The following is a 27,723-nucleotide window of genomic DNA, read 5'->3' on the forward strand; positions in this document are numbered from 1 at the left end:
TTTTACACACTTGGGCGCTCACACACACCTGGGGCAATGCAGGGCAGCCTCTGAATTGTTAGGTTATTCCACTCTCATCTCAACAAACCTAAAATAAATAAAAAATGAAATGTGTGTGTTATCTCCCACTGTCCAGGACAACAGACAGCTCCTAATCGAAAGAAACTAAATCCAAACGGAAAAAAAAGAAGCCAAACAGGCAAACTGTTTTCCGTCCAAGTCACGTTTCCTAATTCAATCACGAAGCGTTTGCTTTCCTTTCAGACGACGTTCAGCTTTAGTTTCCTCTGCATGTCCTCCAGACTTCTGATGCCAGCAGAAGGAGCTTTGTAAAGCGTACAGCAGAGGTCAGGGGTCACCGTCTGAGAGAGGCTGTGGAGGGGGGCGGCGGGACCCAGGTGTTTTTTTGGCAGGAACACGGTTTCCTTCGCCCCGACTGCATAATGAACTCGCTTGTATTCCGCCCGAGCGCAGGAAGCCCTCCTCGTGATTATTTGTCGAGCTCGCCAGCTGTTGCGGTCTGATCCTCGCTCTCGGTTCCCTTGTTGTATTTCACTTCGCAAACATCGGTGCGATGGGAAGAGTAAGCATGGGATTCACTCCTCAGCTGGTTCCAACAAACCTGCTGTCAAAACAGGTTGTTTTCATTAATATCGTGATCCAAATGACTTTCAGATTCTTTAGGCGCCTCTAAGTTCATTCTGTGCATTCAAATAAAGACTTTTTTAAATCCTCGTCATGTTATGTGTTTGAAGAAGAAACAATGACGTGAATTGGGGATAGTTCGGTTAAATTGGCCATCTAGTTTATTTTGGATCGTACTTTAAATGTTGAATGTTTTACAAAAAGCATGCATTAAACACCGAGGGTCACTGAGATGTAAAACAAATACTTTCCCCCGTTTTGATCCTTTGTTCCTGTGTCAAATGTTCATTTATCTTTTAGTACATGTCAAAAAAAATCATATCAAGAGTAGATTTTTACATCAAATAGTGAAATGGTTTCAAACGCCTGACCGCACAGTATAGCTATAAAACAATATAGCTATACAGTATAAACCATTCAAAGAAAGAAAAATAACGTCTCTGTGTCACTGTCATATGAATATCCACCGGATGATTCAAACGAATGGCAGATACTTCATATATGAAGTGATGGAGATCCGGTTGAAAATCTGAGAAGTTGCTCTTTTTTTATCCCTCTTTTGTCTTTTACTGTGAAATACTGCACAGTGTGAACGCCAACGATTCTAGGGACGTAAACATATTTGAGTATTCAGCAGGTAAGGAGGGTCTGACCACCTGTTTTGGGGGCTTTGACCATAGAGCTCACAGTTTACAGCCCTGTAAGTGTCGTACAAAATCACTGGAATACACCTTTAATATCCACAAAGTTAGATGAAGATTGTTAGATGAATTAGTCTTTTTTGTTGTCGCCAGTTTTGTAAGCGTACCGTCTACACGTGTCCTCCTTTCAGTCCGTCGGTCTCAAGTCAAAACTCGAGGACTCGCCGAGAAATCTACTTAGAAGCTTTTATATTTAATAAAGTCCTGTCTCTCCGCGGCAGACGCTTCCCGTCAGCCTGGTCTGTGAAGCGCGAAGAAGCCGGAGCACTGAGTGCAAAAAAAGAAGATTAAAGTTTTGCAAAGATCTCCAAGGTTCAAAGCAGACACGCATCACTGTAACGTCGGAGGAGAAGCCGAGAGTCGAGAGTCGAGACCCCTCCCCCGTTGATGGGCGTCTCTGAGCTCCCGGCTTGCTGTGTAATTGCCTGTTGGTGGCTGTAATGGCTAACTGTCTCAGCTACGTTTACTTTTCATTATGCTGATGTATTCATCGCAGCCCCTACTGTTGACCTTATCAATCAGAGTTTAATTTCCTACAGAGTTCTTTTTAATTACAACTGTTTCTCCTCCCCCCCGAGGCCCGTTCAGATTGCAGTACCCGCCCGTGAGGAGGTGGCGCCGTGACGTCGCCCCGGTCAGAGATTAATCAGCCGTTATAGCGCCTCTGCCGCCCTCCGGAGCCCTGGAGTCAAATCTGACGACTCGGCGCTTAATTGGCAGTGAAATGGCGGCGGAGAGCCGTGCTGACCGGCAGCCCGCCGGGTCTGCGGCGCATCACCTCTCAGCTGTCACACAACCTGATTGCATTGGCTGGATAACCGTATCCCCCATGCAACTCCCATGTAATTCAATTTATTGGTGGCAAAAAGGGCAAAAATAATTCAGTGGCCTTTAACGCCACACACACCTAAAATTGCACGGACTGGTTATTATTGAAACACATGTCACAAAGCAGAGAAAAAAGGTGGAACCCGTTGATTTTCATTAAAAGGAAATGAAGGCTGAAATAAGGTGACGTGCTTCTTCCCGGAGATATTATACGAAGAACAAGGATTTTGTCAAGTTTGCCTTGAAGCCAGTTAACATAATTCACCCCCCCTCTACAAAGTGGACGAAAGGTCACGGTATTTGAATCCCAGCTCTGGTTTGAATAAGCAAACACACGAATCTGCTTGTTAACACACGAGCCAGAAGGATGGTGCGTTTGATTCCTCTTCTGTATGGAAAAAAAAAATCTCCTCATCTTGTCATGTTGAGCCTTTACCGCCTGTTTCAGTCGCCATTGAACGACGCTGTTTCTCATCGGCGGAGGAGAAGCTCCTCGTTCTCGCTTGGTTTTGATTGTGTCGCTAATCACTAGTGTCGAGGGTTCGATCCCGGTAAGCGGCTGCAACGTACGTTTCCCCCCGGGAGCCTCTGGAGCTGATGGTCTGGCAGCTTCATTTCTCCAACCCTCACCCGCCTTCCCAGGCGCTTATCCATTGATGACTCATGCCTCAATGCATTGTGGTTCTATGAACTCGCCGTCGTATTTCTCGCCGGTGATCAGGTGGTGAGTTGGGGAGGTTTGACGCGTGGGTGGCGGCCCCATCAAGACACCGCTGCGATTACAGGAGGCGGACGCTCTTTTAATGCCCTCATCACTCCCGGTGAAAAAACATTCCATCCCACACACACACACACACACACACACACACACACACAGAGAGACAAGGCTTTGAGACATCATTAACCCGAGTCCACGCTGACTGATGGAAAGACTTCATGTTGTGAGCTGCTGATGTCACAAAGGTCACCAGTTTGGAGATGCCATCAGACTAAATTGTGACATTCTGTTACATGTAAAGGGCAGAGCACCGATATCATAACGATATCTAATTAGCTGGATCTGGTGTCGATAGCCGGTATCTGCAGACGCCCAAAGCCACGGTATCGGGAGTGAGGAAGTCAGATTGGTGGATCCCTAATAATGAGGCCCATTTATTCAATTACATTGCTAATATACATTATAAATGATTGAATTCCACTTAGTCACCTACTTGATCAACAGATCCAGACTATATATGTCATTTTGCATGCAAAAATATAATAATTTGTTGTTTTCAGCCTCTCAGATGTCCTGCATTTATGTATCAATGTACAAGATGGACTTAGAGAGACAGGGATGGATATTTTTCACGATATTTTTCGACTTATTTATAGACCAAACGATGGCTGGCGTGAATAATCAGCAGACTAATCTATAATGAAAATAATCAGGCCTACAATATACACTGGAATTTGTATTATTGCTTTAGTTTTGACCAATTTGTTGCTGTAATATATATATATATATATATATATATATATATATATATATATATATATATATATATATATATATATATATATAGGTTTACACTATAACTGTAATTCCTGTTAATTTTGAAGATTTTGATGAACGGTTGTGATTTATAATAATAATTCTATACATTTATCTCTACGTATTTATGTATTTGTAACATTCTGTTAGGAAAAGCAATGGTTCAGTCAAAGCTCACTCAGTCAGTGCTCGATATCCGTAGACTCAAAAAGTCCGCACTCCCTCTTTGTTGCATGTGTTACATGTTCAGAGACTCTGATCACGTCGTGCGCTCACAATGGAACATTTGGGCATTTCTGATGACGGCACATTTAGGTCAGCCCGACACTAAGCAGACACACAAGCGTCCACATCGGGGATTTAAAGGGCAGTCGGCCTCCGAAGCTCCGAGAGGACCGAACACGATGTGGAGCACCGGCCTCTCCCTGATCTCCTCATTAGCTGTCACGCATTGTGCTCCAATAGTGTTACGGCCTGTTTTACACATTATTTGGGGTTATGCCCTTGTTCCAAGTTTGAGGAGGATATTAGCTCTTTTTTTTTCTCATCCGCTTTCAAATTTCTCAGTATTAGTCTCTCATGATAACACATTTCCTCTCCAGCTGAAGGATTAGTTGATATGTGTGCAGACTGCGGTAATCCCAGAGCCAGATCGGACATAAATACCACGCATGCTAATTACTGTAATTATTTTACCTGCATCACGTTCTACGGAAATACCGAGGTTGTCTGTCTTTGCGGTAGCTTTGGCAGCGACAGGGATGACCCATAAAAAAAATCATGTTTCTCTCCGACATTCCGGCACAGCGTCGTCAGCAAGCTATCAATTCCCTAAATGACACGGTTTGGCATTTAAAGTTGGAATCCGGCATCATTTTACCCGTCAACTCGTGCATATTTATCACATCCTAATAGACTATTCTGCTCCCATCGCTCTGCCCCGTGTAAATGATCTCCTCTGACTGCATGTGACTGAATGTGCATCCCGTAGCGTTAGCGTGCTGCAGCGTTAGCATGTTGTCCACAGGTCTCATTTGCTTTTTTTTTAAGGCAACCCACAGTCCACATGTAATTACACAACTTGTGCTCAAATCAATCAGGTTTGGTTCTTCATCTTGTTTCTTCACGAGCATTCTGGTAAACGTACAGTGTGTTTTATTGTTCTTCTAACTGACCAAAAATGTATTTTCATCCAGCAGAAAAAACATAAAAGGAAGAAAAAAGATATTCTTTCACTATCTTAGTTCACTCGGATAATAAAATAATATCTAATGACCTCCTCTTCCTTTTATTTTCCTGTTCCTATTAGTTATCCATTACTATAAGCAAACTATTTAGACTTTCCTTGCACGCTTGCTAACCAGTTATTGTGCGCTATCGCTAGCTAAACATGGCCGTGTCTGTTAAATCTGATTTGAAGTGCCGGGAATGACAGATAATTCCATAAAGGGGTGAAAATAAAACATGATCTGTTCTCCGTTCTCACGTTATAGAGCATGTGGAAACATTTGTCGGCCCTTGGTTGTTAGTTAGAGTACACATTTTACATGTTAGCATCGCCATGTAGCTTTCACTGGCATTCAGTGAATAACGCAGCTGGTCTCTGCAGTGACATCTAGATTATATATTTTTTGTAAATCTGACCTGCTGATTCAGATTTCCTTCTCAGAGCTATTATTGACTGTCGCAGAAAAACTTCCACACTGACGACATGCCGTGATATTCAAAATATGAATTATCGGCCGGTCATTGCCCATCAGCTGTAGCTCTAATTTATTATAGAGGGAGTTGTACTTTCTTCCTTTCGCTGAATGTAGACTATTTGTTGCATAAGCAATAATTATTCCCCTTTAAACCACATCATATAATATTTATTCATTTTTTTACACAATGTTTCCACAGAAAACCGCCTCGCTTTGTGTCCTGCTCAGCCCACACACTTGAACTTGAGCACACAAAGTGTAATTTGTGGCTTTGTTCCGGCTCAGCTTAAGAGCACTAAGGAGTTGTTTCCTCTGCCCCCTCGTTTCCTTCTCTTTCTGCCCGAAAGAAGGCAAGTGGGTCGGTGCCACGCGGGCCATGGGGCCAGGACGCCGTTACTCAATTATGGCCCTTAATCAGGCCCTCAGCACATGAACTTAGTTTTGACTCAGCCTTGGATACGGTGTTCTGCTGGCAGCGCAGTGGTGGTCATTGATCAAGCTTGGCACTTTGCTTTGAAGCCTGCAGGAGAGTGTTTGGAAGGAAGCGAAGAACAAAAGACAGAAAAGAGGGTTTCGGAGGAAAGGGGGGGGGGGATTAGCAAAATGAGAATGTCTCGCCGAGAACAGAGTGAAAAGGTGCATCCATCATCGCTGCAGTTCACGCTGCGCCTCACGTGAAGACGTCTGTCTCGCCGTGTTAAGACGCTGCCGTCTCACACTCTGCCCTTCTGCCCCCACAGTGAACAAGCACAAGCCGTGGATCGAGACGTCCTACCACGGGGTGATCACCGAAAACACCGACGTGGTCCTGCTGGATCCTCCTCTGGTGGCCCTGGACAAAGACGCCCCCGTCCCCTACGCAGGTACGGCTCACTTCCACCCCCGCATGGAGGGTGATCATCAGCTATCTCAGACCCCAACGGAGGCAGCCAACGGTGACTCAGGTGTTAATCCGCACGGGGAAGCACAGCTGCAGGATATACTTACTCTAAGGATAGAAAGCTGTCATGTGATATCACTTTGAAAGGGGGCTTAAATTGGCTTCATGTTCTCTAACTGCAGCTTTTTCCTTACCGTTAACCCTGCGGCCATTTAATCCAATAATTCTCAGTGAGCACACATCACATACAGCACTCATATTTCATATTTATTTAGAGTGGAGAGCGGCCTAAATAAGCCCCATGGTGGCTGAAGACAAACCGGATTAGATTCTTCCCACTTTGTGGCCATTCCAGCTCTTCTAAAAGGGTGCCAGCTCTTGTGGGAGGACGTTTGCTGCAGGCAGTTGGCGAGTCCGGGCTGCCGATGTCCCGCCAGGCCGCTAATGTGGCCAAGGCCCTCGCATGGGGCTGGAGCCCACTCACCAAGGCCCTCGAGCTGGATGGATGACGTGAGAGAAAGAGAGTGTGCGTGTGTGTGTGTGTATGCTTACTAAAACAAGTTCCCATTGTTTGCTACTGTGTGTGTGTGTGTGTGTGTGTGTGTGTGCTGTGGCATGGCCTGAGGGGGCTCGCTGTAATGGCCACCCTACAGGGAGAAAGAGAGAACATGATGAGACAGTAGGGAGGGCAGCTGGCTGACCAGCATATGTCCTCTGGCTCTCGGTAGACTGACAGCCACACACACACACACACACACACACACACACACACACACACACACACACACTGTCACAGAGTGCATGGGTATTCCTGGATTTCACAAGCGACGGCACCGAGAGAGATTTTCTCGCTAAATTATTAATAAGCATTTACATCAGCAATCTGTCTTCCAGCAGTCTCCTCTTCTCCGCCCTGCTATTTCCATCACTTCTCATTTCTCTCTCTCACTCTCGTTTCCTCTCATCGCCACTTCCCACATGTTCTTTTTTTTATTTTGTGTCTCACCTCCTCTTCTTCCCCCCACGCCCACCTTTGAGCGATACCCAACAACTCCGCCTAAACACACACAAACAAACACACACACTGCAGCAGTCACCCTCTTTTCTGCTCCTCTTAAAGCGACGGCGTCCAACCGGACGGTTTAACCAGTAATCCTGACATCTTCCAACACATTGCACAGGTTTTAATTAAATACAGTAAGACACAGAAAGACAATGTCTGACTGAGCGTGGTCATTAATATGTGTTTTTTAAAGGAATTTCACATCTTCTTCATCCTAAAAACACCTCACGACTCAATTGGGAAAACACCAACAAACTGGCACAAACCCACAGCATCCGACACACTCTTTGCATTACTCCAAACCTGCTCGGCAGTCCGGGAGGTGCAGCCGTCACCACACTCGCTGGTCTGGAACAACAGGACACCGCTGTGCCAGAGACTGACATCAGCCATCACTGCAGCGCCGAGCTTTGGAAAAACCACACAGGCAGCATGTCAGGGAGAGTGAAACGCTCCGGTTCAGATAGACTCCTTGTCTTATGCACGGCTGTGTCTGACACAGAGGTAGCCGATGCAAACAGCTGCGCTGCAGATAACAAATATCCAGGAAACGGCCTCTGATGTGCATCTTAAGCTTTCTGCTCCACACCACGGAACATTTTTTATTCATGAACCGAGTTGCACACGTGTAGGAACAGAACTCGTCGGGCGCATATGCGCGTGTCTAATCTGTCACAACACATAATTTTATTAGTTGACAAGTGCCAACACAAACTCGCTCGGTAGTCAACTTGAGTTTTTTTTTTTTTTCATTCCCTGACAGCTATACATAGAGTGATGGAGTGGAAACTCCACAGGTTTTTAACGTAGAAACATAACACCTCAGAAACAGCCTATGCTCGGCGATGGCTGATGCTACGATTTGATTGGCTGGTCTGTGTTAGTGGGCGGAGCTTCGCAGAGGGCGAGCTGTCCAGTATGGATACAGTACCGCAGTGGCGGGCCGTGGATTTTGTAGATATGCCTGCTGTCTAACAGCTGATAAATCACCACGAGGCGAGGGTCAGATTCAAATGCATCCAAAAAATGACAGTTTGCAGCTCAAACGGCGGCGCGGAGAATCTGCAAGTCAGATGTGTCGGAGTGTTGTGTGTCGCCTTGAAGATGTACTACCGGTGACTAAGTGAATTCAAAGTTATTCATCCGCGATAACCATAAGTCCCTTTGTTTCGACGACAGCTGCTAAAACATTATTGATTCGGGAAAGTAAAGTACCGTCTGAAAATATTCACTTTGCTGCCTTTTTTCAAAGTGTGGCCTGGACCCTGAACCCCGCCGTGGTGGAAAAATAAGTGAGACCAGCTCAACGGTCCATTAGGTTATTAAAATGAAGTGGCGCTTTTTTTTGTATTTTAGGAGAGCGCCACCACTGTACTGCGCCTCTAAAGCGCCGGGTTAATGAGGTTAATGCACAAAAGCTGTGCTGAGCGTCAAGTGTTTGACACAGGTTAGCTGGTTGCCAGTCACTCTCAGTGGTTTCCTATTGCCACACACACACACACACACACACACACACACACACACACACACCCTTGGATCTCCTTGTGACGTGGGCGCCCCGCCACAAAGTATATTCATCTGTCAATCCCACGCTTTCACCGGTCCCCGGGGGGCTTCAGCGGCCAGCTAATGTCCCACCAGTGACCCACATACGCACGCCGCTCAGTCAACAGACATGCACGTGCACGTGCACATGCACGTGGGCGAGAATGATGTGTTCCACCCTTCCTGTCGGCTCTGATGTGTCAGAAAAATGCAGTTTCGGCTTTTAGACTTTGAAGATGGGACGACCCACTGGGAGGAATCAGCGTGTTCTCGTCTCTCATTTGACGTCTGAACAAACCACTCGTTCAAGCAGATTTGTGCTTTAGTGGCGTGTGTTCGAGGGATTTAGGAGAACTTGCCGCATTCACAGATGTTGTCCTTATTTTGAATTTTCTCTTCGGTACGAACACAATTCACGAGCTGTTGTCCAAGCTAAGCGTTTCTTTCAATAATGCATTGTATATTTAATCACTTTAAAGCAATTTTCAGTTTGAAACCCCGATATAAGTTACACGTTATCCTGTTTCCAAATGTATTTTTAAAGCCTCACAATATCACCAGTAATTTAAATTCATATTAATGCCATTGTATAACACATGAACACCAATATGAACATCTTACATTATTTCTCCCCCTCCTGTTGCATGTCATCGTCGCCTCATTTTTCATAAGGAACCATTTCCTCTCTATTTCAGTGACAGTTGGGCCCTCAGGGGACGAGGCATCAACAGAAAACATGATTGTTCCCTCCAGTCCTCGGCTCCAGCCGGCCCTTTAATTCCATTGCTGACGCTGTTGAGACGAATAGACTTTTCTTTTTTCTTTTCTTGGTCCAAAGCAGGACTTCAATATAGACCAATGTGGGCTAATATGGTGTTATGGGGGAGGGGTATTATACACATTCACTCACAGGTGACATTCATCATGTTAATGCCGGTTGTTTTCACAGTTGTGTTTTCTGAATCTGTTTCATTTACAGTCAAATTCTCACAGTGACCTACTGCGTCATGCAATTGCTTTGCAAGCAATGCATTCTGGGTATCATAATGCCTGCTCCCATAATCCCAATGGCCAAGTGTTTCTCCTCAGAGTAATTTACCGCAGACATATTACTGCACATTTTGACGACAATAACTTACTTTATGGAGCCGATACAGTTGAGAGAGTGCTATATAAATACTGTAATTTTTAAGCATTATTATGCTTTAATTACGGTAAGTTGCTGTATTATTTGTGATACAGTAGAGATACTGTAAATTAGCTTCATGGAAAAATTGCCGCCAGTGATTTTACATTTAAAATGTACTCCATTGCCAAACTTTACCTCTTTAGGCATTATAAAAAATAAAAATAAAAACATTTATTACATTACATTAATTAAATGTTTTTCCCCGTTTATCTCTGACCTTCTTCAGAGAATCAGAGAGTTTCCCATTACTCTAAACACAGCGGGGGTAATCATATTGCCATTCACTGGGACAGAGCATTTCAAATGTTATGCTTAATGTGCTGTGATTAATTAGCCTCTCGCTGTCTGTCTTACTTGGAGACGGATCGAGAGCTAATTATATAAGAAGGTATCTAATTAGCACGGCGGCAGCGAGTACACATGCAGGTGAAGCCTGAACACTGGAGCACGCGTTCATCGACCTAGAGGAGGGTTTGTGGAGCCGCGTTGGCCGACAGACAGGAAGTGGAGGCGTGAGACGAGCAGCGAGGTTAAAGCTGCAGCTTTTGTCAAAAGAAAATATCATGGATTACCATAAAAAAAAATGCCTTTAAGCGCGCTGGGAAACACGTTCCTGTTGACAGACGGGGCGAATCAAACAAGTTCCGTCTCACGGTGATAAAAATAACTGGGATCTGCTATCTGTATCCGTGCAGACATACTCGTGTCAGTCACCTGCTTAAGTTGAGCCGGCGCTGTATTTAAGCTCCGTGTGCGTTTCATCTTTTCATCTCCATGAGGGGACTGAAGCCCGGTGGCGATCTCGTAAACGGAATCATCTTCTTTTAAAACCGCGATAACGGGAACGAGAAGTCGCGTTTATCGCTATTGGATCGTAGAGATGTGAAGAAGTTGAAGCCTTTTTTTTTTTTTTACTAAAGCTTGTTACAAGAGGTGAATGAAGAATTATTGTCATTCTTTTAATAGAAAAATAAATAAATAAATATATATATATATATATAAATCAGCGGGTTCCACTGTGTCAAGTCCATCCAAATCCCTGACTTCAAAGCTTTTGCGTAGCCCTTTAAGCCCTAACCCTAACCCTAACCCCTAATCCTATTTATTGTTTGAGTTGTGTTTAGAGGTTGTACATCGGGATTATATATTATTGTAGCCCTGATTTTTATGTTTAATTTGATACCTAACATGTTTGTTTTTTTTTGGGGGGGAGGGATTTATACCATGATTTCTTCTTGATATTCCTGATATAAAAGGGTCCCCCGATTGGGTGACCATGATTAAAAAGTAAGAGATTTAAATCATTTTGAAGGTGTCGTTGCATTTCCCCACAATTTAGCTCCTCCTTCCTCTCTTTTTTTTGCCATTTTTGCTTGTATTTTCACCTGTAACAAGCCCTCACATTCTTCCCTTCTTCCTTTTCAATCACAACCCCCCTCCCCATCTTTCCCAGTTTATTTGATCAGTTTTTTGACTGATAAGAAACAGGTGGGCAGAACAAAAAGTTTGTTTGCGATAAAGACTCGGGTGCAAAAAGCTGTAAAGTCAAACTGTGCGCAGAGTTATTCAGCGAGACTCTTTCTCGTTCATGCACACTTGCATCCGTCGACTTGTGGGCTGGAAATGGAAAGCACAGGCGGCGTAATGACTGTCTCGCTCCTGGCCTTCACAGTGCCTCCGACTTTGGCTCCAAGACAATGGAGCCATCACTCTGCCATTGTTCACATACTCATTTATTAATGAAGTACTGAAATGCAATCTGCTTCCTCAGTGAACCACACAGATGAGGGAAATAGTCTTTGTAATGAGATTTTTTTGTCTCGGCTTTTAGCTTTTTTTTGGGGGGTGCGGGGGTCTTTTGATGAGTTACAGAAATGGCAGAAAGGGGGGCTCACTCCTTTGTTCTTTCAAAAGGAAGTGGAGAGGAACTCGTTTTAGGCTCTCTTGAACGCCATTTAGCTGCGTTTCCAGTCAACTAGCTCCTCGTCGCACGCGTGTGAGTGACGGAGGCGTTTAGCGCCGTGGAAATTGGAAAAGGTGATTTCTGAGGCTGAAGTGGCTTCATTTGTTTCTGTTGACTCTGAAGTTCTGCCGCTGTGGTTTTGTTGACACTACAAACAGATCTCGGCTTTGCTCTCGCAGATTTCACACTCGAGCCGTCTCTCAGGGAAACATCGTTATTAGAATTGTCTGGAAGGGGATGGAATTATCACATATTAAGATCTTTTATTTGGGAGTCGCTGCTCCATCGCAGGGGGCCGATAAACAATACTTTATACCAAAAAGATGAGGTCCAAATGATATTAGACAACGAGTTTCATTTGTGTTTACGCTACAAACAATTGACAATCTTTAGTAAATTATGAAATCACATGTTTCATAAAAATGGTCTTGACAAATATTGGTTGGAAGTCGAATCATTTTGGTTATAATAAAAGGCTACACGTGTGAGATTTTATGATGTCAGCTGTTCTGGAGCTCAAAGTGGGCGTAGCAGAGCGACCTGAAGCATAACCCGCCTGTCAATCAAAGCGTATTTTGATTGACAGTTAACTAAATTACAGTTAAATAGCGTTGACACAGTTTGTCGTGGCCTGTTCCTGTTCCTTGTTTTATTCCGTGTTACGGGACTTTTTTTTTTTTCTGACTCACACGTTAAAATGTTCCAAAAAATGACTCTCGAGACGCGGATTCAATTTCCATCCTTTTGTCGATTTATTTTCTATTGAATCGAACAAAACAAATCATAAATCTAACTTCAGCTCTTATCCTAAATTAACGTTCTAACGTGAGGTCAAAAAACTATACCGATGTCCCGTTCCACATAAGAAACTAAACCCCGATATTCGGTCCCGCCCCTTCCTCTTATACCAGCCAGCTGATCCTAATCAGATTAATATAAACAATTAACAGAAAAAGGCATTATTATTATTATTGCAAAGGAACGTCTTTAAATCATACAAATTAATTATATAACATATAACAAAAATATATGGCGCCAACACAGTTTGACACAGTTACTAATGTAATTTGATTGACATAATTATGCTTCACATTGAGCCTTTATAATGCAAACTAAAATTACGTTAACATGTACAGTTGTCATGAGCAGGAACAGGAAACCCTCTGCTACCAACGCAGAGAAGAAAACTGTTTTATGACAAAATGCAACTTTCTTGACGTGCAAAATAATCTCTTTTATTGACAAACGTCACACGGCACACTTCAAATGGGTTGAAAAAAAAGATTTGTGTCTTTTAGATTATTGTGCATCATACGGTCCGATGGTTTTCCACCAAAAAGGGGCGGGACTTCGGCTTTCATGGGAGACGAGGGACATTTTAAGAGTTAAGGGAGTCTAAATCCACACTGTGGCTCACATGCTGTACAAGTTCAATATCCATGAGATGCAGCTCTATGCTGGGAATGTATCCTCATGGAAGTGAGACCAGAACACCTGATTATAGTTGCCAAGTATATTATTCACAAAAAGCAGCATCTCCCACACGTTTCATGGTGTTTCAACACATATTCTCGAATAAATAGAAGTACCACACGTGTCAGGAGCACAAACAGTGCAGAGAACATCTGGTGACATGTTATGACGCATATTCAGGTGAGCGTTTGTGTCGACATTTTCTTCTTCTTCACAATTAGCATTCGAAAACCTCGAGGCCTCCAATTAAAAGTGTCAACAAAGTGTCGCTCCTTCCTCCCGGGAGACGAACACGCAAAGGAAGCAGAAGTCGTCTCCGGGTTGCCGGTTCAGAGACTCCAAGTTCAAACTCTCCAAGCAGCGCTCCGTGAGAGCAATCCATGTTTAAGCAGTTTATCAATATCGCATTCATCACTTGCCAGCACATCACTGCCGCGCTTCAAAGAGGTCGACGCTGCTTTTGATACACAACTTAAGTCTGGAGCTTCATCCCCGTCTCCCCTTGAACGCTCGTGTCTTTCATTCATCCCGCCTCTGATCCGGCTCCCGTCTCCAGAACATCTCCTCTGACTTCCAGTCCTCCTTCTGTGTGTTTTCTGAAACAAGTCCTCCTTTTTCTCTTTGGAGATTTTGACAGAATCCTCTCCTCCCTCCCTTTTTCTCTCCCGCTGTCATAAAGCATCTCAAAATCAGCGGATAAGTCGATTTTTCCTCTTCTTCTTCTTCTTCTTCTTCAACTTTATTCTCATTCAATTAAGATTGATCGTTTTCTTTCTTGACTTAACACACTTATATGCAGAATATAAAAGTAATGCATTCATTCAAATTAATGAATGCATCATTGCAATCTCTCCTATTGTTTGTTGTTGTTGTTATTTTTATTTACACCTTAATATGCACATACATACTTGCACTCTTGCACTTCTACTGTTTATGTTAATTATGTTAATAAAAGGTTACATCTCGTTTTTCACGTGTCAATTAATTCTCGTTATATGCATCCGATCTTTTCAAAATAAACTTTAGAGGAAACTCCGTAAGGTTTGGGAAAAGATCGTGAAACAATTCCTACGGCATTACGACTTTATAAAAAGTCACCGCTTGCCAGATCACTGCACATGTTTATGTTTATCTACACTTCACACTCTAATTTGCATTTTTGCACTCTCCTATTGTTATTGTTTGTTTATTTACACCTCACACACTTAGTATACACATACATACTTGCACTTTTGCACTTCTACTATATATCTTTCATCCCTGCTGTTTTTATATCTTATTTTTTGTCTGTCTACTCGACACCAAATTTCCCCTTGGGGATTAATAAAGTATATATTCATTCAAAATGCCTAATTTTAGGGAGTAGATCGTCATTTGGGTTACGGAAGTTTGCGAGTTACTCGACCAAAACATCAACCGTGACTTCGCCCGCCTAGTGTGGGATTCAACAGTCTTTAGCAATACTCAGAATACTGTCTGAGAGCAGCTTGAGGCGCAGCGAGCTCATCTAAAGAAGTCACTTCCCCAAACAGAAGACAAGAAAAGAGGAGATGTAAAGAAGAGTAAATCATTGGCGGAATAGCAGAACGTTGAGGAGCAGGCCGCCATGTTGTTTCCAGAGAACAAGGGGTCAGTCTCAGGTGCTTTCTCCGTGATGGGATGCGTCATCAATGGGAGGCGGAGCCTCTTTTTCCATGGAGTGGAGGACAGCGAGTGTCCTTACGGGACTCGTGTATTTCCACAGTGTTTTTTTTGCTGCTTCCACTGTAAGTAAAAGATCCGAATACCTCTTCCGTCACTGGTTCAGAGACACAATCAAGTCGTCTTTTCGAATGTCTGAAGGAATGCGGATCATTCGGAGCATTCGACCTCCTGAAACACGGGCGACTTACTAATCCTTTACCTCTTCCGCTTGCTGGATTTCCATTGAACGGCTACAGTCTTCGCACAAGGGCAAGAAATCGTCTGTCACACTGGATAATAAGAAAGAAAGAAAAAGTGATGAGCTGCCGTTAAACAACACCCGGGAGAGCTGGGAATCAAAGGGAAAATCTCCTTTGGATAGAAACATAACAGCCAGAGCTTTATATTTAATACTAATCCCCCACACACATCCATGTAGTTAATACCTGGGTGGCCTCCGTCCCTCTAGATCTGTGTTTCAGAGCACGGAGGTTATTAGACCATCATTCCAGCTAACGTCTAGTGGCCTGAATCACCTGACCAAGTCCTCCGCTCCCTCCTCCACTGTTCCTTCACACTGAACGCCTCCATTTTTTAATTTTGAGGATTCATCTTCCCCGTCTTTCCCGGGCGCTTGGCCCCCGTCAGAAGCCTGTTTTAGCCTCATCAGGACCGGCTTCTTATCTCGCCAGCGCCGCCGGTTCATCTTCTTTTCTTATAGCGTGTCGTCACGGCTAATATCATTTAAACATTTTCACCCGCGTGTAAATCAAAAAGACTCAATTAGCTGAGTGGGCGGAGGCGGGAGGAAAACCACGGCTGAAGGAAAGAAAGAAAGCGCTCAAGAAATTATGATTAATTGCAAAACGTCCCGGTGATGAGCGAGCTTTTTCCTCCTAGAATACGACTTGTGATTTTTTTTTCCTCGCTGTGTTCTAATGAAACACAGGCGCACACCTGACACCTGGCTCGCTCGATCGGTGATTGATGGTGTTGGCGCGAAAACGTGGAGAAAAAGAAAAGGATGTTTTAAATAAACAACGATTATACAAGAACATGACGGGAGAACATCGCGGGGTAATTGATAGCCCCGGCTCACTTGAGATGACAGGAAATATCCAGGAGGTTATTTACCTGGGATGAGAATACATTAAACGCGTTAGCTACATATTGCATGAGCTGGTTTTGCTTCCTGTCCCTGATCTCTCTCACACACACACACACACACACACACTTCTGGCTTTGCGCCTTTACAACACAGCCGCTACAACTCCATGGAATAATCCTGCGATATGAGTATTAATATATGAATCCTCATGAATTGCAATATTGTCCAATGGTAGCTGACTTCACTCGCAATCCTTGGAAAAGACAAAGGCAGAGGAAACGTATTCTTCTAAACACGGTGGAGTTTTGAGTGCGGAACAAAATATAGTTATCTGACAGAATGGGAACAACGGGGTGCTCCTTCCCTCCTAGAGTAAAAGAAGAAGAAGGTGCAAACCAGATGAGTCGCCTGCTTGAGATGGGAGTAATTGGCTACAGAGAGAAAGACACAGTTGTCTATTATTATTGTCATCCGCTGGAGCATAAAATGGAGAGGGGGAGAGAGATGGAGAGAGAGAGAAAGAGGGAAAAGAGAGAGATGAGAGAGAGAGAGGGGGAAGAGAGAGAGAAAGGAATGGAGAGTCAGAGAGGGAGAGAGGGTGGGTAGTGAGAAAGAGGGGGAGAGAGAGAGGGAGGGGAAGAGAGAGGGGGAGATTGGGGAGAGAGAAAGAAATAGGGGGGAGATAGAGGAAGAGGGGTGAAAGGGGGGAAAAATAGAGAGAGGGTGAAGAGAGAGAGAGGGAGGGATGGATAGATAGATAGAGGGAGAGAGGGAGTGAGAGAGAGGGGGGAGAAAGAGAGATGGGGAGAGGGGGGAGAGATGAAAGAGAGAGAAAGGGATGGAGAGTCAGAGAGAGAGGGGAGTGAGAGAGAAAGGGATGGAGAGAGAGAGGGAGAGAGAAAGAGATAGGGGAGAGAGAGGGGGAGAGAGGAAGAGGGGGTGAAAGAGAGGGGGAAGAGAGGGAGTGATGGATAGATAGAGGGAGAGAGAGGGGGAAAGAAATAGAGAGAGGGGAGAGGGATAGAGAGAGAGAGAGGAAGACGCGCCTGTCCTCCTTTATTGTCCGCGCCTATCTTCCCTTTCTGATTCTTTCATCCCTCGTTCCAGTTAAGATGCCTGCGTCTCTCTCCTCCCTCCTCGGTCCTCCCACCTTTGCCACCTCGCTGCCACCCGTCCCTTCGGTTTCGTTGAACGAGTTCCCCATCTCAAGCAGATCCTAAAATGTTATCCTCCACACAAACGGACACGGGCGACGGATCGCCGTCGTGAAACGCCCCATTACCGCGAGAAAAAGTAGATTTCTTTCAGCCGTTCAGACAGTGAACTTCCTCCGCTGTGCGCTGTGAAATCCCCCTTTGATTCCTCTCGCTCCTTCCCTCTTCTTTGCCCCGGGGCATGTGTACGGCGTTGGCCTTATGTCATGGCGGCACATCCGGCATCTAAAGGTGTGTGTCAGCTGAGAGGCCAGACCTTACGAGGAATGGCTGCAGGCTGAACGCGCGGCCACACGAGACGTCTTCTGGCGGCGTTATCCTCGCCGCCTGCCCTCGCCTCTCACCTGCATGTCTGTGGATCGGAGCCCTGCCGCGGGCGTTTAAACCACATGGCACCAACTGTCTACCTGTGTGGAGTACTGTAATGAGGCTGACCTCCACGTGGTATGTAATCGAGTATAATTATGATAGTTATCTCAATGAAATCGCTGGTGGCAATAGTTGACTGGCATGTAGAGTTATTGTAGATATAATGGTGATAATATGTTACAATATTTAAGATATAACTGTATCTCTTTGAACAAACCACTGTCTCCTCCGCACTGCAAGTTATAAACGTCGACAATGACTCACTAACTGAAGCTGGCCACGTTAAAGGTGAAGTAGAGTGCAAAGCAAAGGGACAACGCAACGCCTCCCTCCGGGGGGGAACTGATGTTATCAGTTTTCTGCTTCATCACATGCCCGATATTTAATCAGCCATATACAAAGCCGACCTTTTGTCCTCTTGAAATGATTGTTTTTCTGTGTTCTGTGTGTTTCAAATTCCAGCTGTTTTGAAATGTTATTTTTACTAACAAAGTGCAAATGAGCTACAACAACACTCAGCAATATCTATGGTCGTCCCATTACATCACTTTGGAGCAAAAAGAATGAATGGTGCCTCTTTGTGAAAGCTCTGAATGAGTGTTCGGGGCTTTTATTGTGAAAGGTATGAGGGAGGGAAGCGGTGATGCGCTATTGTTCTCAGTGTTGCCGTAATAAAGTTGCTGTCAACTTGGTGCAGATGAAAAAAAAGCCTCCACTTTATTTTGTTATTACCTTCATGAATTATAAGTGCAACTTAACCCTCGACTACATCGTTGATAGTTTTGCGATATTTTCCTGCTAAATTAGTCGGTAGGATCTGGAGGCATCTGGTGGTGAGGTTGCAGATTGCATCCAACTGAAGCTTCTCCCGTGCGCCAAGCTTGCAGGAGAAATACGGTGACCGACCCAAAAACAAGAAAAGAGCAATGACCACCTCTAGAGCCGGTGTTTGGTTTGTCCGTTCTGGGCTACTGTAGAAACATGGCGGCCGGCTCCGTGAAGCGGATATAACCGTCTCATTCTGACGTCACGAAATCACACATCTTAAATGAAGGTGGTTGTACGAAAGGAAGCATATGCTTAACAATATTGTTTTCAATTTCTGCCAATGGACCCCACATAATGCCACACGCTGTTCATTTTAAAGCCCTTTGTAACGTGTGCTAGTTAGCCATTGCTAACACCGGCTTAGCTTTATTGATACAACGTTTAGCTAGCATGTGTCGTAGATTCTGAGCCGCCTCCGCGTGGGTTAGTCGCCCATGTCCTAGTTGTAGTCAGAGACAGTAAAGACCAAAATATAGTTGAAATAAATACAGCAGAATGTGGTAGAAAGTATGAGACGAACCCATTGGAGTACAATGTGGGACGAACAATGTTCTAGTCTAGGAAGGAAAAACCAGAAGAAGGAGGCAACTCAACAAAATAGCTTACATGAGTGAACATTGTAATATGGCAGCAGTAAACAGTTATGGGTAAACAGGAGACAAGAGATGGACTCACAACGATGAATCATTAGGTAACTTTTCAGCAGCGGAAGTTAGCGCGGAACTAGCATGAGCGCCAGCTGGCTACAGCGGGGTGCAAATGGAGACAATGACCGAAGGTAGTAGCGGTGTATAACCCAACTTTTATGGTACATTGGATGTTTTTTTTTTGGGTACGAGCAGCGTCATCTGCGTAAATCGTCCTGGATGCCACGCCCCTTTTTCAATGGATTGAACAGCCAGACCAAACTGCCTGTCCGTAGATACTGACGTAGGCAAATTGTTCAAATTTGTTTCAACACTGAAAATCTGCCTCTTGCCCAATGGCACAGTCACCGACACAGTCAGAATATTTCTGAGCTCAATGTCACAGTTGGTAAATGTTTGTCCAATTATGAGGAAACGGCGGGCGTGAAGTCTTGTGGTTGTTCCCTTTGGAGTCATCTCTCCGGGTATCCCCGGGTTTCGGATCAGGTCCTTTGTGTTTAAGAGATCCGGACATGCTCAGTGCGTCACTCTGTCTGTTGCAGTGCCTTCGTGGATCTATACCTTCCGTTTCACATCGTTAAGTCAGCTCAAAAAGGGATCCATTAGTGTTGTCAGACTCCCACACTTTGTGTGAAACGGGTGAGGGGAGCAGAGAGAGGCTGATCAGCTGTGGCGTTAAAATAGTCTGCTAAACGGGCTTGTTTCTGCAGCCGGGGTTCGCTCATCTGGGACTTCAGCTGAAGGAGGAGTAATCGGTCACGCGATGTGACATTTATTTTCACTGACTTCACATTCACTTTGAAGTATGTTCGGTTGAAAAGAAAAAAAAGAGAAAACGTATATTGCGACACCCTCGAGAGGCACGAGGCCCTGTGCGGCTGCTTGGACGCCCTTTGCGGCGGCTTTGGTGCCATTTATGTTGGAAATTAAGGTTGTGAAGGTCAAGGCGGTGGATAATGGGCATGTGGCACGTCTAACCGCACTCCATCTCCAGCCATAACCAACTTTTTCATTGCATAAACACACCTTTTCTCCCTAACCAACCATACCATAGAAACATTGGCACTCAAAGTGAAATCGTATAACATGAATCCGTCCTTGACTATTGGCGTTCTTGGAAGGCAGTAGCGTCGGACGACTTCAGTGGAGTTGGACGCCTTACACGAGCTGAGCAGATCCTCATTTCTCACTCTGAGTTGCATTGAGATATTTGTAGCACGGCTTCTTGAAGGAGCTTCTGAAAACATCGGTTAACGTCAGGTTTCGGCAGGGTCAGTTCCTCAAACGGAGTGAAACCTTCTCAGCGCTTTACAGAGAGAAATATTTAGCAGAAGAGGCAGTTTATCCGCTGTCAGTTGGCATCCAGAAACGTATGTTCAGTAGAATATAAAACGTAACAATCTCTTTGAGGGCTTTACATTTGAACACAGTACTGGCACCTTTTGCTGTGAGAAACTGCCGAGTAATCTAAAGTGTCTCTGCAGTGTGGGTAAAATATCTTATGTGGCAAGCAGCCACCTTGATGGTCAGTACAGAGACATGACATCATTAACCCAGTTGTCACTCTTAACTGTCACTTTAAGACTACACCATCTGCTAATGTTATTACAGCTGGGTCAGGTCATCAGCGATATCTTGGCGAGCTTCGGCTTCAAAAGGGCCCACAGTAAAAAGCTTAGGACGATGAGACGGTCTTTAGTTTTATTGAGGGGCCTTTTTTTCTGAATTTGTGCTTGAAAAACCGGCATTTAACTTCTCGCCTAAGCACTCGCCTAAAGAGGTGCAGGAGGAGGTGTAGCGGGCCACATGCCCAACTCCAGTCTTTCTTGGTCTGAAGCCACGTCCCGTCATTGAATAAAATCTGCACAGCGACGCCACAATAGTGAGCACACTGGACCAACGCATTATGAGATGCTGTCAGGGAGCGAGGGTCCATTGCTCCTGGTCACTCTCTGTAATAGCAGGCAAGACACTTAACCTCAAGTTGCATACAGGTGAATGAATGGGTGTGAATGGTAGCCCCTGCAATCAGTGTGGGTGAATTACATGTAGTTTTAAAGCGCTTTGAGTGGTTGGAATACTAGAAAGGCAAATTATAGTAATTAACATTTTCATTTTCAGTATGCTGTCACCTACTTTGTGTCACTATGCAGACCATATAAATACAATAGAAAAGAAGGAGAGCCTTAGGCTGTGTGTAAGATGATGTCAGGCATTGGCTTTTGGACCGCCAGTAAATTTTACTCTAAATGACCATAATTTACTAAATGAACATCATGCTGTATTGAAGAAGACTTGAAACTAGAGATTGAGACTTAAACTCATGTTTACAATGTTTACTGAGGGAATAAATCAAGAGGGAAGAAGAGTCATTTATATAGACTTCTATACAACCAGAGAAGTTGCCGCCTACTGGTCAGTAGATATAATGCAGCTTTACACATGAAGCATATACTTCTATCCAACCAGAGGAGTCGCCCCCTGGTGGTCAGGAGAGAGAATGCAGTTTTAACACATGGAGTATAGACTTCTATACAACCAGTGGAGTCGCCCCTACTGGTCATTAGATATAATGCAGCTTTACACATGAAGCATATACTTCTATACAACCAGAGGAGTCGCCCCCTGAAGGCCATTCGAGAAAATGCAATTTTAAGGCACATCGGCTTCACTTTTCCGACCCGGAGGTCGCCTGAGTGGAACACACATTGAATCCGTCAGGCAGACTGTAAACATTTGCCAACACTTTCACTCTGTGCATATATTTATACATAAATACACCCCCTTGTTGGCATAAAGCTCCTGTAAAATATCCCTCTCTTCCACGAATCAATTATTACGGAAAACAACCTTTTGGAGGCGTCCACATTAGCTGCTGTGTGGCAACCAGCGTGAGTCACATTTACAGAAACACTCTCTCGGTGTCACTATGCACCACGCCTCAACCCTAATCAGACTCATTTACAGGGGGGGCCCAGCTCTTGATAAGTAGTCGTCAAGTGTCTAGAGGATTTCATCTCGTGCATTTAATCACTGGCTTGGGCTTTTGCAGCCCGGATCCTCCTCTACCGCTCCCCAAATAAAAAGGACGGACTCATTTCCAAGGAGCGCCTTGTGGCTTATCAGAGGTGATGCGCTGTCTTCACTTCCCCTCAGGCCTGCAAACCGAATGCATTAGTAATGAATCACTCTGTAACCATTCCCAAGTGGACAACAATTTGTGTCCATCCCTATCTGCTACCTCGGCCTCCTCCGCCACCCTAATGTGTGACCCACCGAAAAGGGATTTCTGGAAGAGACCAACGCCTAAAATAGGGGGCGGGCTCACTCCTACATTGCTGTCAGTGCGGATGAGAGTCATCTTAGTACCATGTGTGTGTCAGACATGCAACATAACCCTGCCCATCAGCATTATTGTAGTTTATTAGGGTAGCACCTCAGCTGACAGCCGTACAATTGTGTTTTACTCCTGCTGTTGCCCGATAGTGTCATCTTCATGCTCCTAGCTCTTCCCTGTCATTTCCCCCTTTGCCGGATCCCTTTTGAGATTCTGACGGTTACACACACCGACCGAGGAATACGGAGAAAAAAAAGTCTTGTGCGGCGCACTCCTTCATTGGCGCTGTCATACTTCATTGAAATTAAAAGCCAGTGGGAAGCGTAAGAAGCTGTACCGAAAAGAGAGAGAGAGAGAGAGAGAGAAAAAAAAGGCATAAGGAGCTAAAAATGTACAAGTGAAGGAAATGAAGTGTTCGGGCGTTTATCATCATCCACTTGACACACAAGTGGGGCGACAAGCAGCTGTGATAAAAGAGACATGGAAAGTGATAAATGTGGCTGGGAGTGTAAACTTTAATGGCCCAACCTTGGATGGGAACAATTTGCCAATATTTAATTAACTGTAATGTGATCAATCAGAGTGTTAGAGGATGGAGCCGTTCCGGTGGGGCGCTCTGCCAGCCGCCGCTCGTCCTATAGCTCATTTAGCCTTGAGAAAGCTCCCAGGAAATGCTGCAATCAACAAAAGCGGCTCGGCGTCGAGTCTGGAGGATCCCATTGTCGCCGCGCTGACAACAGCCGGTGTTTTCCTCGTAAATCATCGCAGCTGTCCTGCAACTCGTTTTTCGGTTTTCAGGCCTGCGTCGCACAGGGACTGTGTTTTTTGGCCAGGTTTGTGTGTGTGTGTGTGTGTGTGTGTGTGAGATTAAATCGTGCTTGCTTGTGAGATTATGTTTGTTTTTTCATGTTTTCCCTTCCAATTTTTTTTTCAGGTACGACATGGTGGATTTTTAAATCTTTATGTCTTCGTTGTTGTTTTTTATCCTGCATGAATTATACATAAAACAAATACAAACTAAAAAGTTGAGCTGGATTCATCCTAGATTATTATTATCATCCTTTTTTCTTAAACGGATTTTCGACGGATGCAAGTTTTGATAGTTGTTATTGTTAATTAATAACTGTTTGGCATTGCTGGATGGATGATTTTTTTAAAAACCTTTAAATATAAAAAAGAAAAGTAAATTTGTGAATGATTTTTTAGTGACAATCATTACTTTTCCAGAATAAAAAAAGAACAGAAAATTGATTAGTTTCATTACATTAATCTTAGTTTAAAGGGGGAGTGATTCATACTACTCACAAGTCCAACAGGTGGATGGTTAGCTGGAGGCGAGGCTCATAAGACTTTCACATCAACAGATGTGGCGTTTTCTAAGATAATCAATACCTTTTTTGGCAATGCTGGCTATGTGTATGTTTTATTTGTTTTTGTTTGAATGGCAACAAGTTACCAGTATTGTGAATGAGCTAATTCCTGATTGTAACATTGAGCCACGCTTGGTCACAAACAGAAAATTCAGATACCGTAAAAGTCGGGTTATACGGCGCTCCTACCTCAGGTCAGTGTCCCGCTGTAGCAAGCTAGCAGCAGCGTGGAGCTAGCGCTGCTGCTAGCTCCCCGCTGCTGCTGCTACTGTCCGAGTCCCCTCTGCCCAAGTCGGGTGTAGAGCCGGGGCTGGTCCCTACCTTTGGTGGTTGTCGGGGAGCTAGCGGAGAGCTAGCGGAAGTTAGCGGAGAGCTAGCGGAAGTTAGCGCGGAACTAGCATGAGCGCCAGCTGGCTACAGCGGGGTGCAAATGGGGACAATGACCGAAGGTAGTAGCGCCGTATAACCCGACTTTTATGGTACATTAGATGTTTTTTTTTTTTGGGTACGAGCGACAAGAAGAGCAAAATAAACAGAAGCAGCTGTGGTTTATTTATGCCTAAAATAAAAGTAAGATTATGACAATTAAAAGCCACAACAGAGGCCAGTTTGATCGAAGAAACCAATATTTTTTTTTACCTATTTTTTCTGATAAACCTATTTCTCAACCGCTGTACCGAGACCTTTAGTCCTGTTGTCAATCATACATTTCTCTGCATGCGTCCTCTTTTTTTGTATTCAAAGCAGCTTCTTCTTCTCAAGCAATTCGACAAAATATAAAAAATAAATAGATATCATTAATAAATGAACTCATATCTTCGAGCCCGGCCATTATTCGTCTGGACCTTGGACGAGGATCCCGGAGCTGTCCGTCAAAAAATAAATATTCAATCAATAGTACGGCACCTAAAACTGTCTGGGAAGATGGACAGCAGTCAAGTCGATGAAAATGAAGTGCAAATTGGCAGCATATATTATTCCAAACTCATTTTTCTCCTTGACCTTTATGACTCGACAAGGGCCCCCTTGCTTTCTTTTTCGGTTGAGTTCCCAATCTGTCTGAGACAGGCTGGGCGCCGGTGAGGTCAGAGCCCTTTGACAAAAAAATATATGAATTTGCTAATAAAACCTTGGATGATTAAATTAAGAAGGTAATTGGATTCCTGCGTGTGCAATAAAATGACTCCGGATTGGGTATAATTAAATTGTCGACTCAAGATTTAGTTTCTCCGCTTCTCTTTTCTTCCCCGTTGGAGCTGGAAGCCGGAAGATGGTTTCAGTGACGGGCAGAATTAGAAATAAAGGAACAACGCGGGTCGGTCGTGAAAAAAAAGTAGAGAGCGAGACACGCAGGTTTCTTTGTTCACGTTCTGGCACTCTCCCAAAATAGCGTGTAGAACTCTGCAAGGATGACGTCTCATTTATATTTTCTTTGTGAGATTTCATTTAATTTCATGCTGATGCTCACCATCTCGGTTTGGCATGTTAGCACGCTTTCTAATTAACATTAAACGTAAACTACTAATGAGGCTGGTGGCAATATCATTAGTTTTGCAGATTTTGTTTTTGGTCACGAATCAAAGTATTGGGGGAAATTGAAATTTTGACCAGACGATGGTGCAACATGGAAAGTCAGGGGGTCACCAAAGTTATTACAGCCCGGGGGGGTGAGGGAATTGATGACATTTGGTGGTATTTAACACATATAGAGCCTATCCCAATCTGACATGACCCCTGTTGTGGTGCAATAGGGGTCACCCCAGATGTACCCTGCTAGTCGAGGGTTCAAAGCATCCTCAGCACCGTTGACTAGAAGCAAAAAGTCTCTCGGTTTAGTTTAAATATTGAAAGGGAATCCTCCTCGCCAGGATATTCCTCGAGTGTTCAAGAATTGACAGAACAGGTTGTATTACAGTCAAGGTTATTTATTTAGCAATTACACACATACATGAAATGCATACCTAATACAAGGCCTTGGACTCCGCTCCCCTGCTGTCGACCTTCAATCGGTCAGCATGCCTCAGGATGAGTGAGCCCCGAACTCCGAGAGCAAGGGGTATTTATCCTCTATATCTGACTTCCTTTTCCATCTGACTCCAGCACTTTACAGATACATTAAAGGGGAAGTGGTCCATGAGTACATCGGTCATTGAAATGTCACAAGGATGAGCTATTCTGTCTGTAACCAGGGCAACCGTCACGACAGGAAACTGAGCCCCAAACATAGCATATTCTTTCAAGGAAAAAGAGGAACCCCGTCCATCAGCTAAATGCAAGCTTGCAGATTTAAACCTGGGCAACACTGAAAGGCAGCATCGGCCTCTGTCTGACTGGGTCGGGAAAGGTCAAGTGCCATTGGTCTGTGGAACCAAAACCACAGAGTGGGAAGTTGGAGTTGTGCAGTTTCTCAGCCCAGAGACACTCACTCTTTTGCATGAAGCAAGCTTATCTCATAAACAGATTATTCAGTTAAACTATATAAATCATTAAATTCTCTTCAATATCTATAGCTCAGTCAGCAAACTACCACCGAGCCGCAGTGGGCACCGGGGAGTGACGCTTGTTATTCCCTCCGGGGAGCCGAGCCCACAGGTGGATGCTGAGGCTCATGAAACGCTCCGAGTTTTGTGTGGCGGAACCGTGATAACGACTCACTGCAGCTGTTACAGCAAATAGTTTTCAGGTAGGCAGCAGCAGACAATGAAGAGAGAGAGAGAAAGAGAAGAAATGAGCAGAGCATTAATGGATTAGGTTACAGAACGTGGAGTATTTTATGTAAGCGGCCTTGAGTTGTCTGCCCTCCCTGCCTGACCTCGCTCACACACGGGCTTTGCTTCAGGATCTCTGGGCCAGTATGATACATCATCCGCCTACTATTCCTCGGCCTCTGATTCTTAAAGGATTCCAGTCACCGAGTCCTACACGTAGCTCTATAAAGTGTCGGTCTTCGTGTTTTTCTACGTGTTTTTCTACTCTATTGTCTGCCTTTTGTTTTTTATGTCCATGTCCTGCGGGAACTCTGGTCTTTGTGGTTTCAGATGTGGCTGTCGGTCCACAGAGGATGCCTCCAGTCATAGTATCATAGTGCTGCAGCACTTTGATACTGTCAACCAGGGCACTTATACTTCAGCTCACCCCGGGGCCTACCTATGACTCCTCCAACCTCAATAAAACACACACACACGCACACACACAAACACCATCAAAACAATCACAACAAGTGATTCATCAGCACTGATGTATTCCCTGCCGGAGTATGTGTTAATTACAGAGGGCTAATCGATAGCATCTCACTAAACAATGGCTCAAAGGCATGCAAGTGTGTGTGTTTGTGTGTGTGTGTGTGTGTGTGGGCCTGTGTGTGCGCTACAAAGCACGCCCACCGCAAAGCTCCCTTTGGGGATAAGTACAGTCTCTACACCTGCGTTGATGGATGGTGTGAGTGTTTTTTTAGCCATCAGCGGCGTTTTACCGGCTGTGAGCGCTCGTCTCTCTGAGCTGACCCTGTGACGGGCGGCCTGGAGCTGAGCCAGCAGCTGACCGGGGCGGCGAGGGCGGTCAAAGGAGCTAACGATGAATCTACCGCGCTCTTGTCGTCCACGCTCCACCCAGAGAGTCTTGTAGTGACCTAGAACAAAGGTTA

The 27,723-nt window shown here is 44.6% G+C and overlaps 1 protein-coding gene across 1 annotated transcript in view; it reads left to right on the forward strand.

Moving 5' to 3' along the window:
• The window catches only part of LOC306742420 (calsyntenin-2-like), a gene marked incomplete at both ends in the record, with an annotated part of 222,001 nt that overhangs the window by 79,244 nt on the left and 115,034 nt on the right, over positions 1-27,723 (forward strand). Inside the window, one exon of the mRNA XM_079224800.1 lies at positions 6,152-6,274. Within this exon, the coding sequence (XP_079080926.1) occupies positions 6,152-6,274 (123 nt within the window). The remainder of the gene's footprint in view (positions 1-6,151; positions 6,275-27,723) is intronic.

This window comes from Taurulus bubalis, assembly GCF_910589615.1.
Source record: "Taurulus bubalis genome assembly, chromosome: 10".
NCBI classification, from domain to species: domain Eukaryota; kingdom Metazoa; phylum Chordata; class Actinopteri; order Perciformes; family Cottidae; genus Taurulus; species Taurulus bubalis.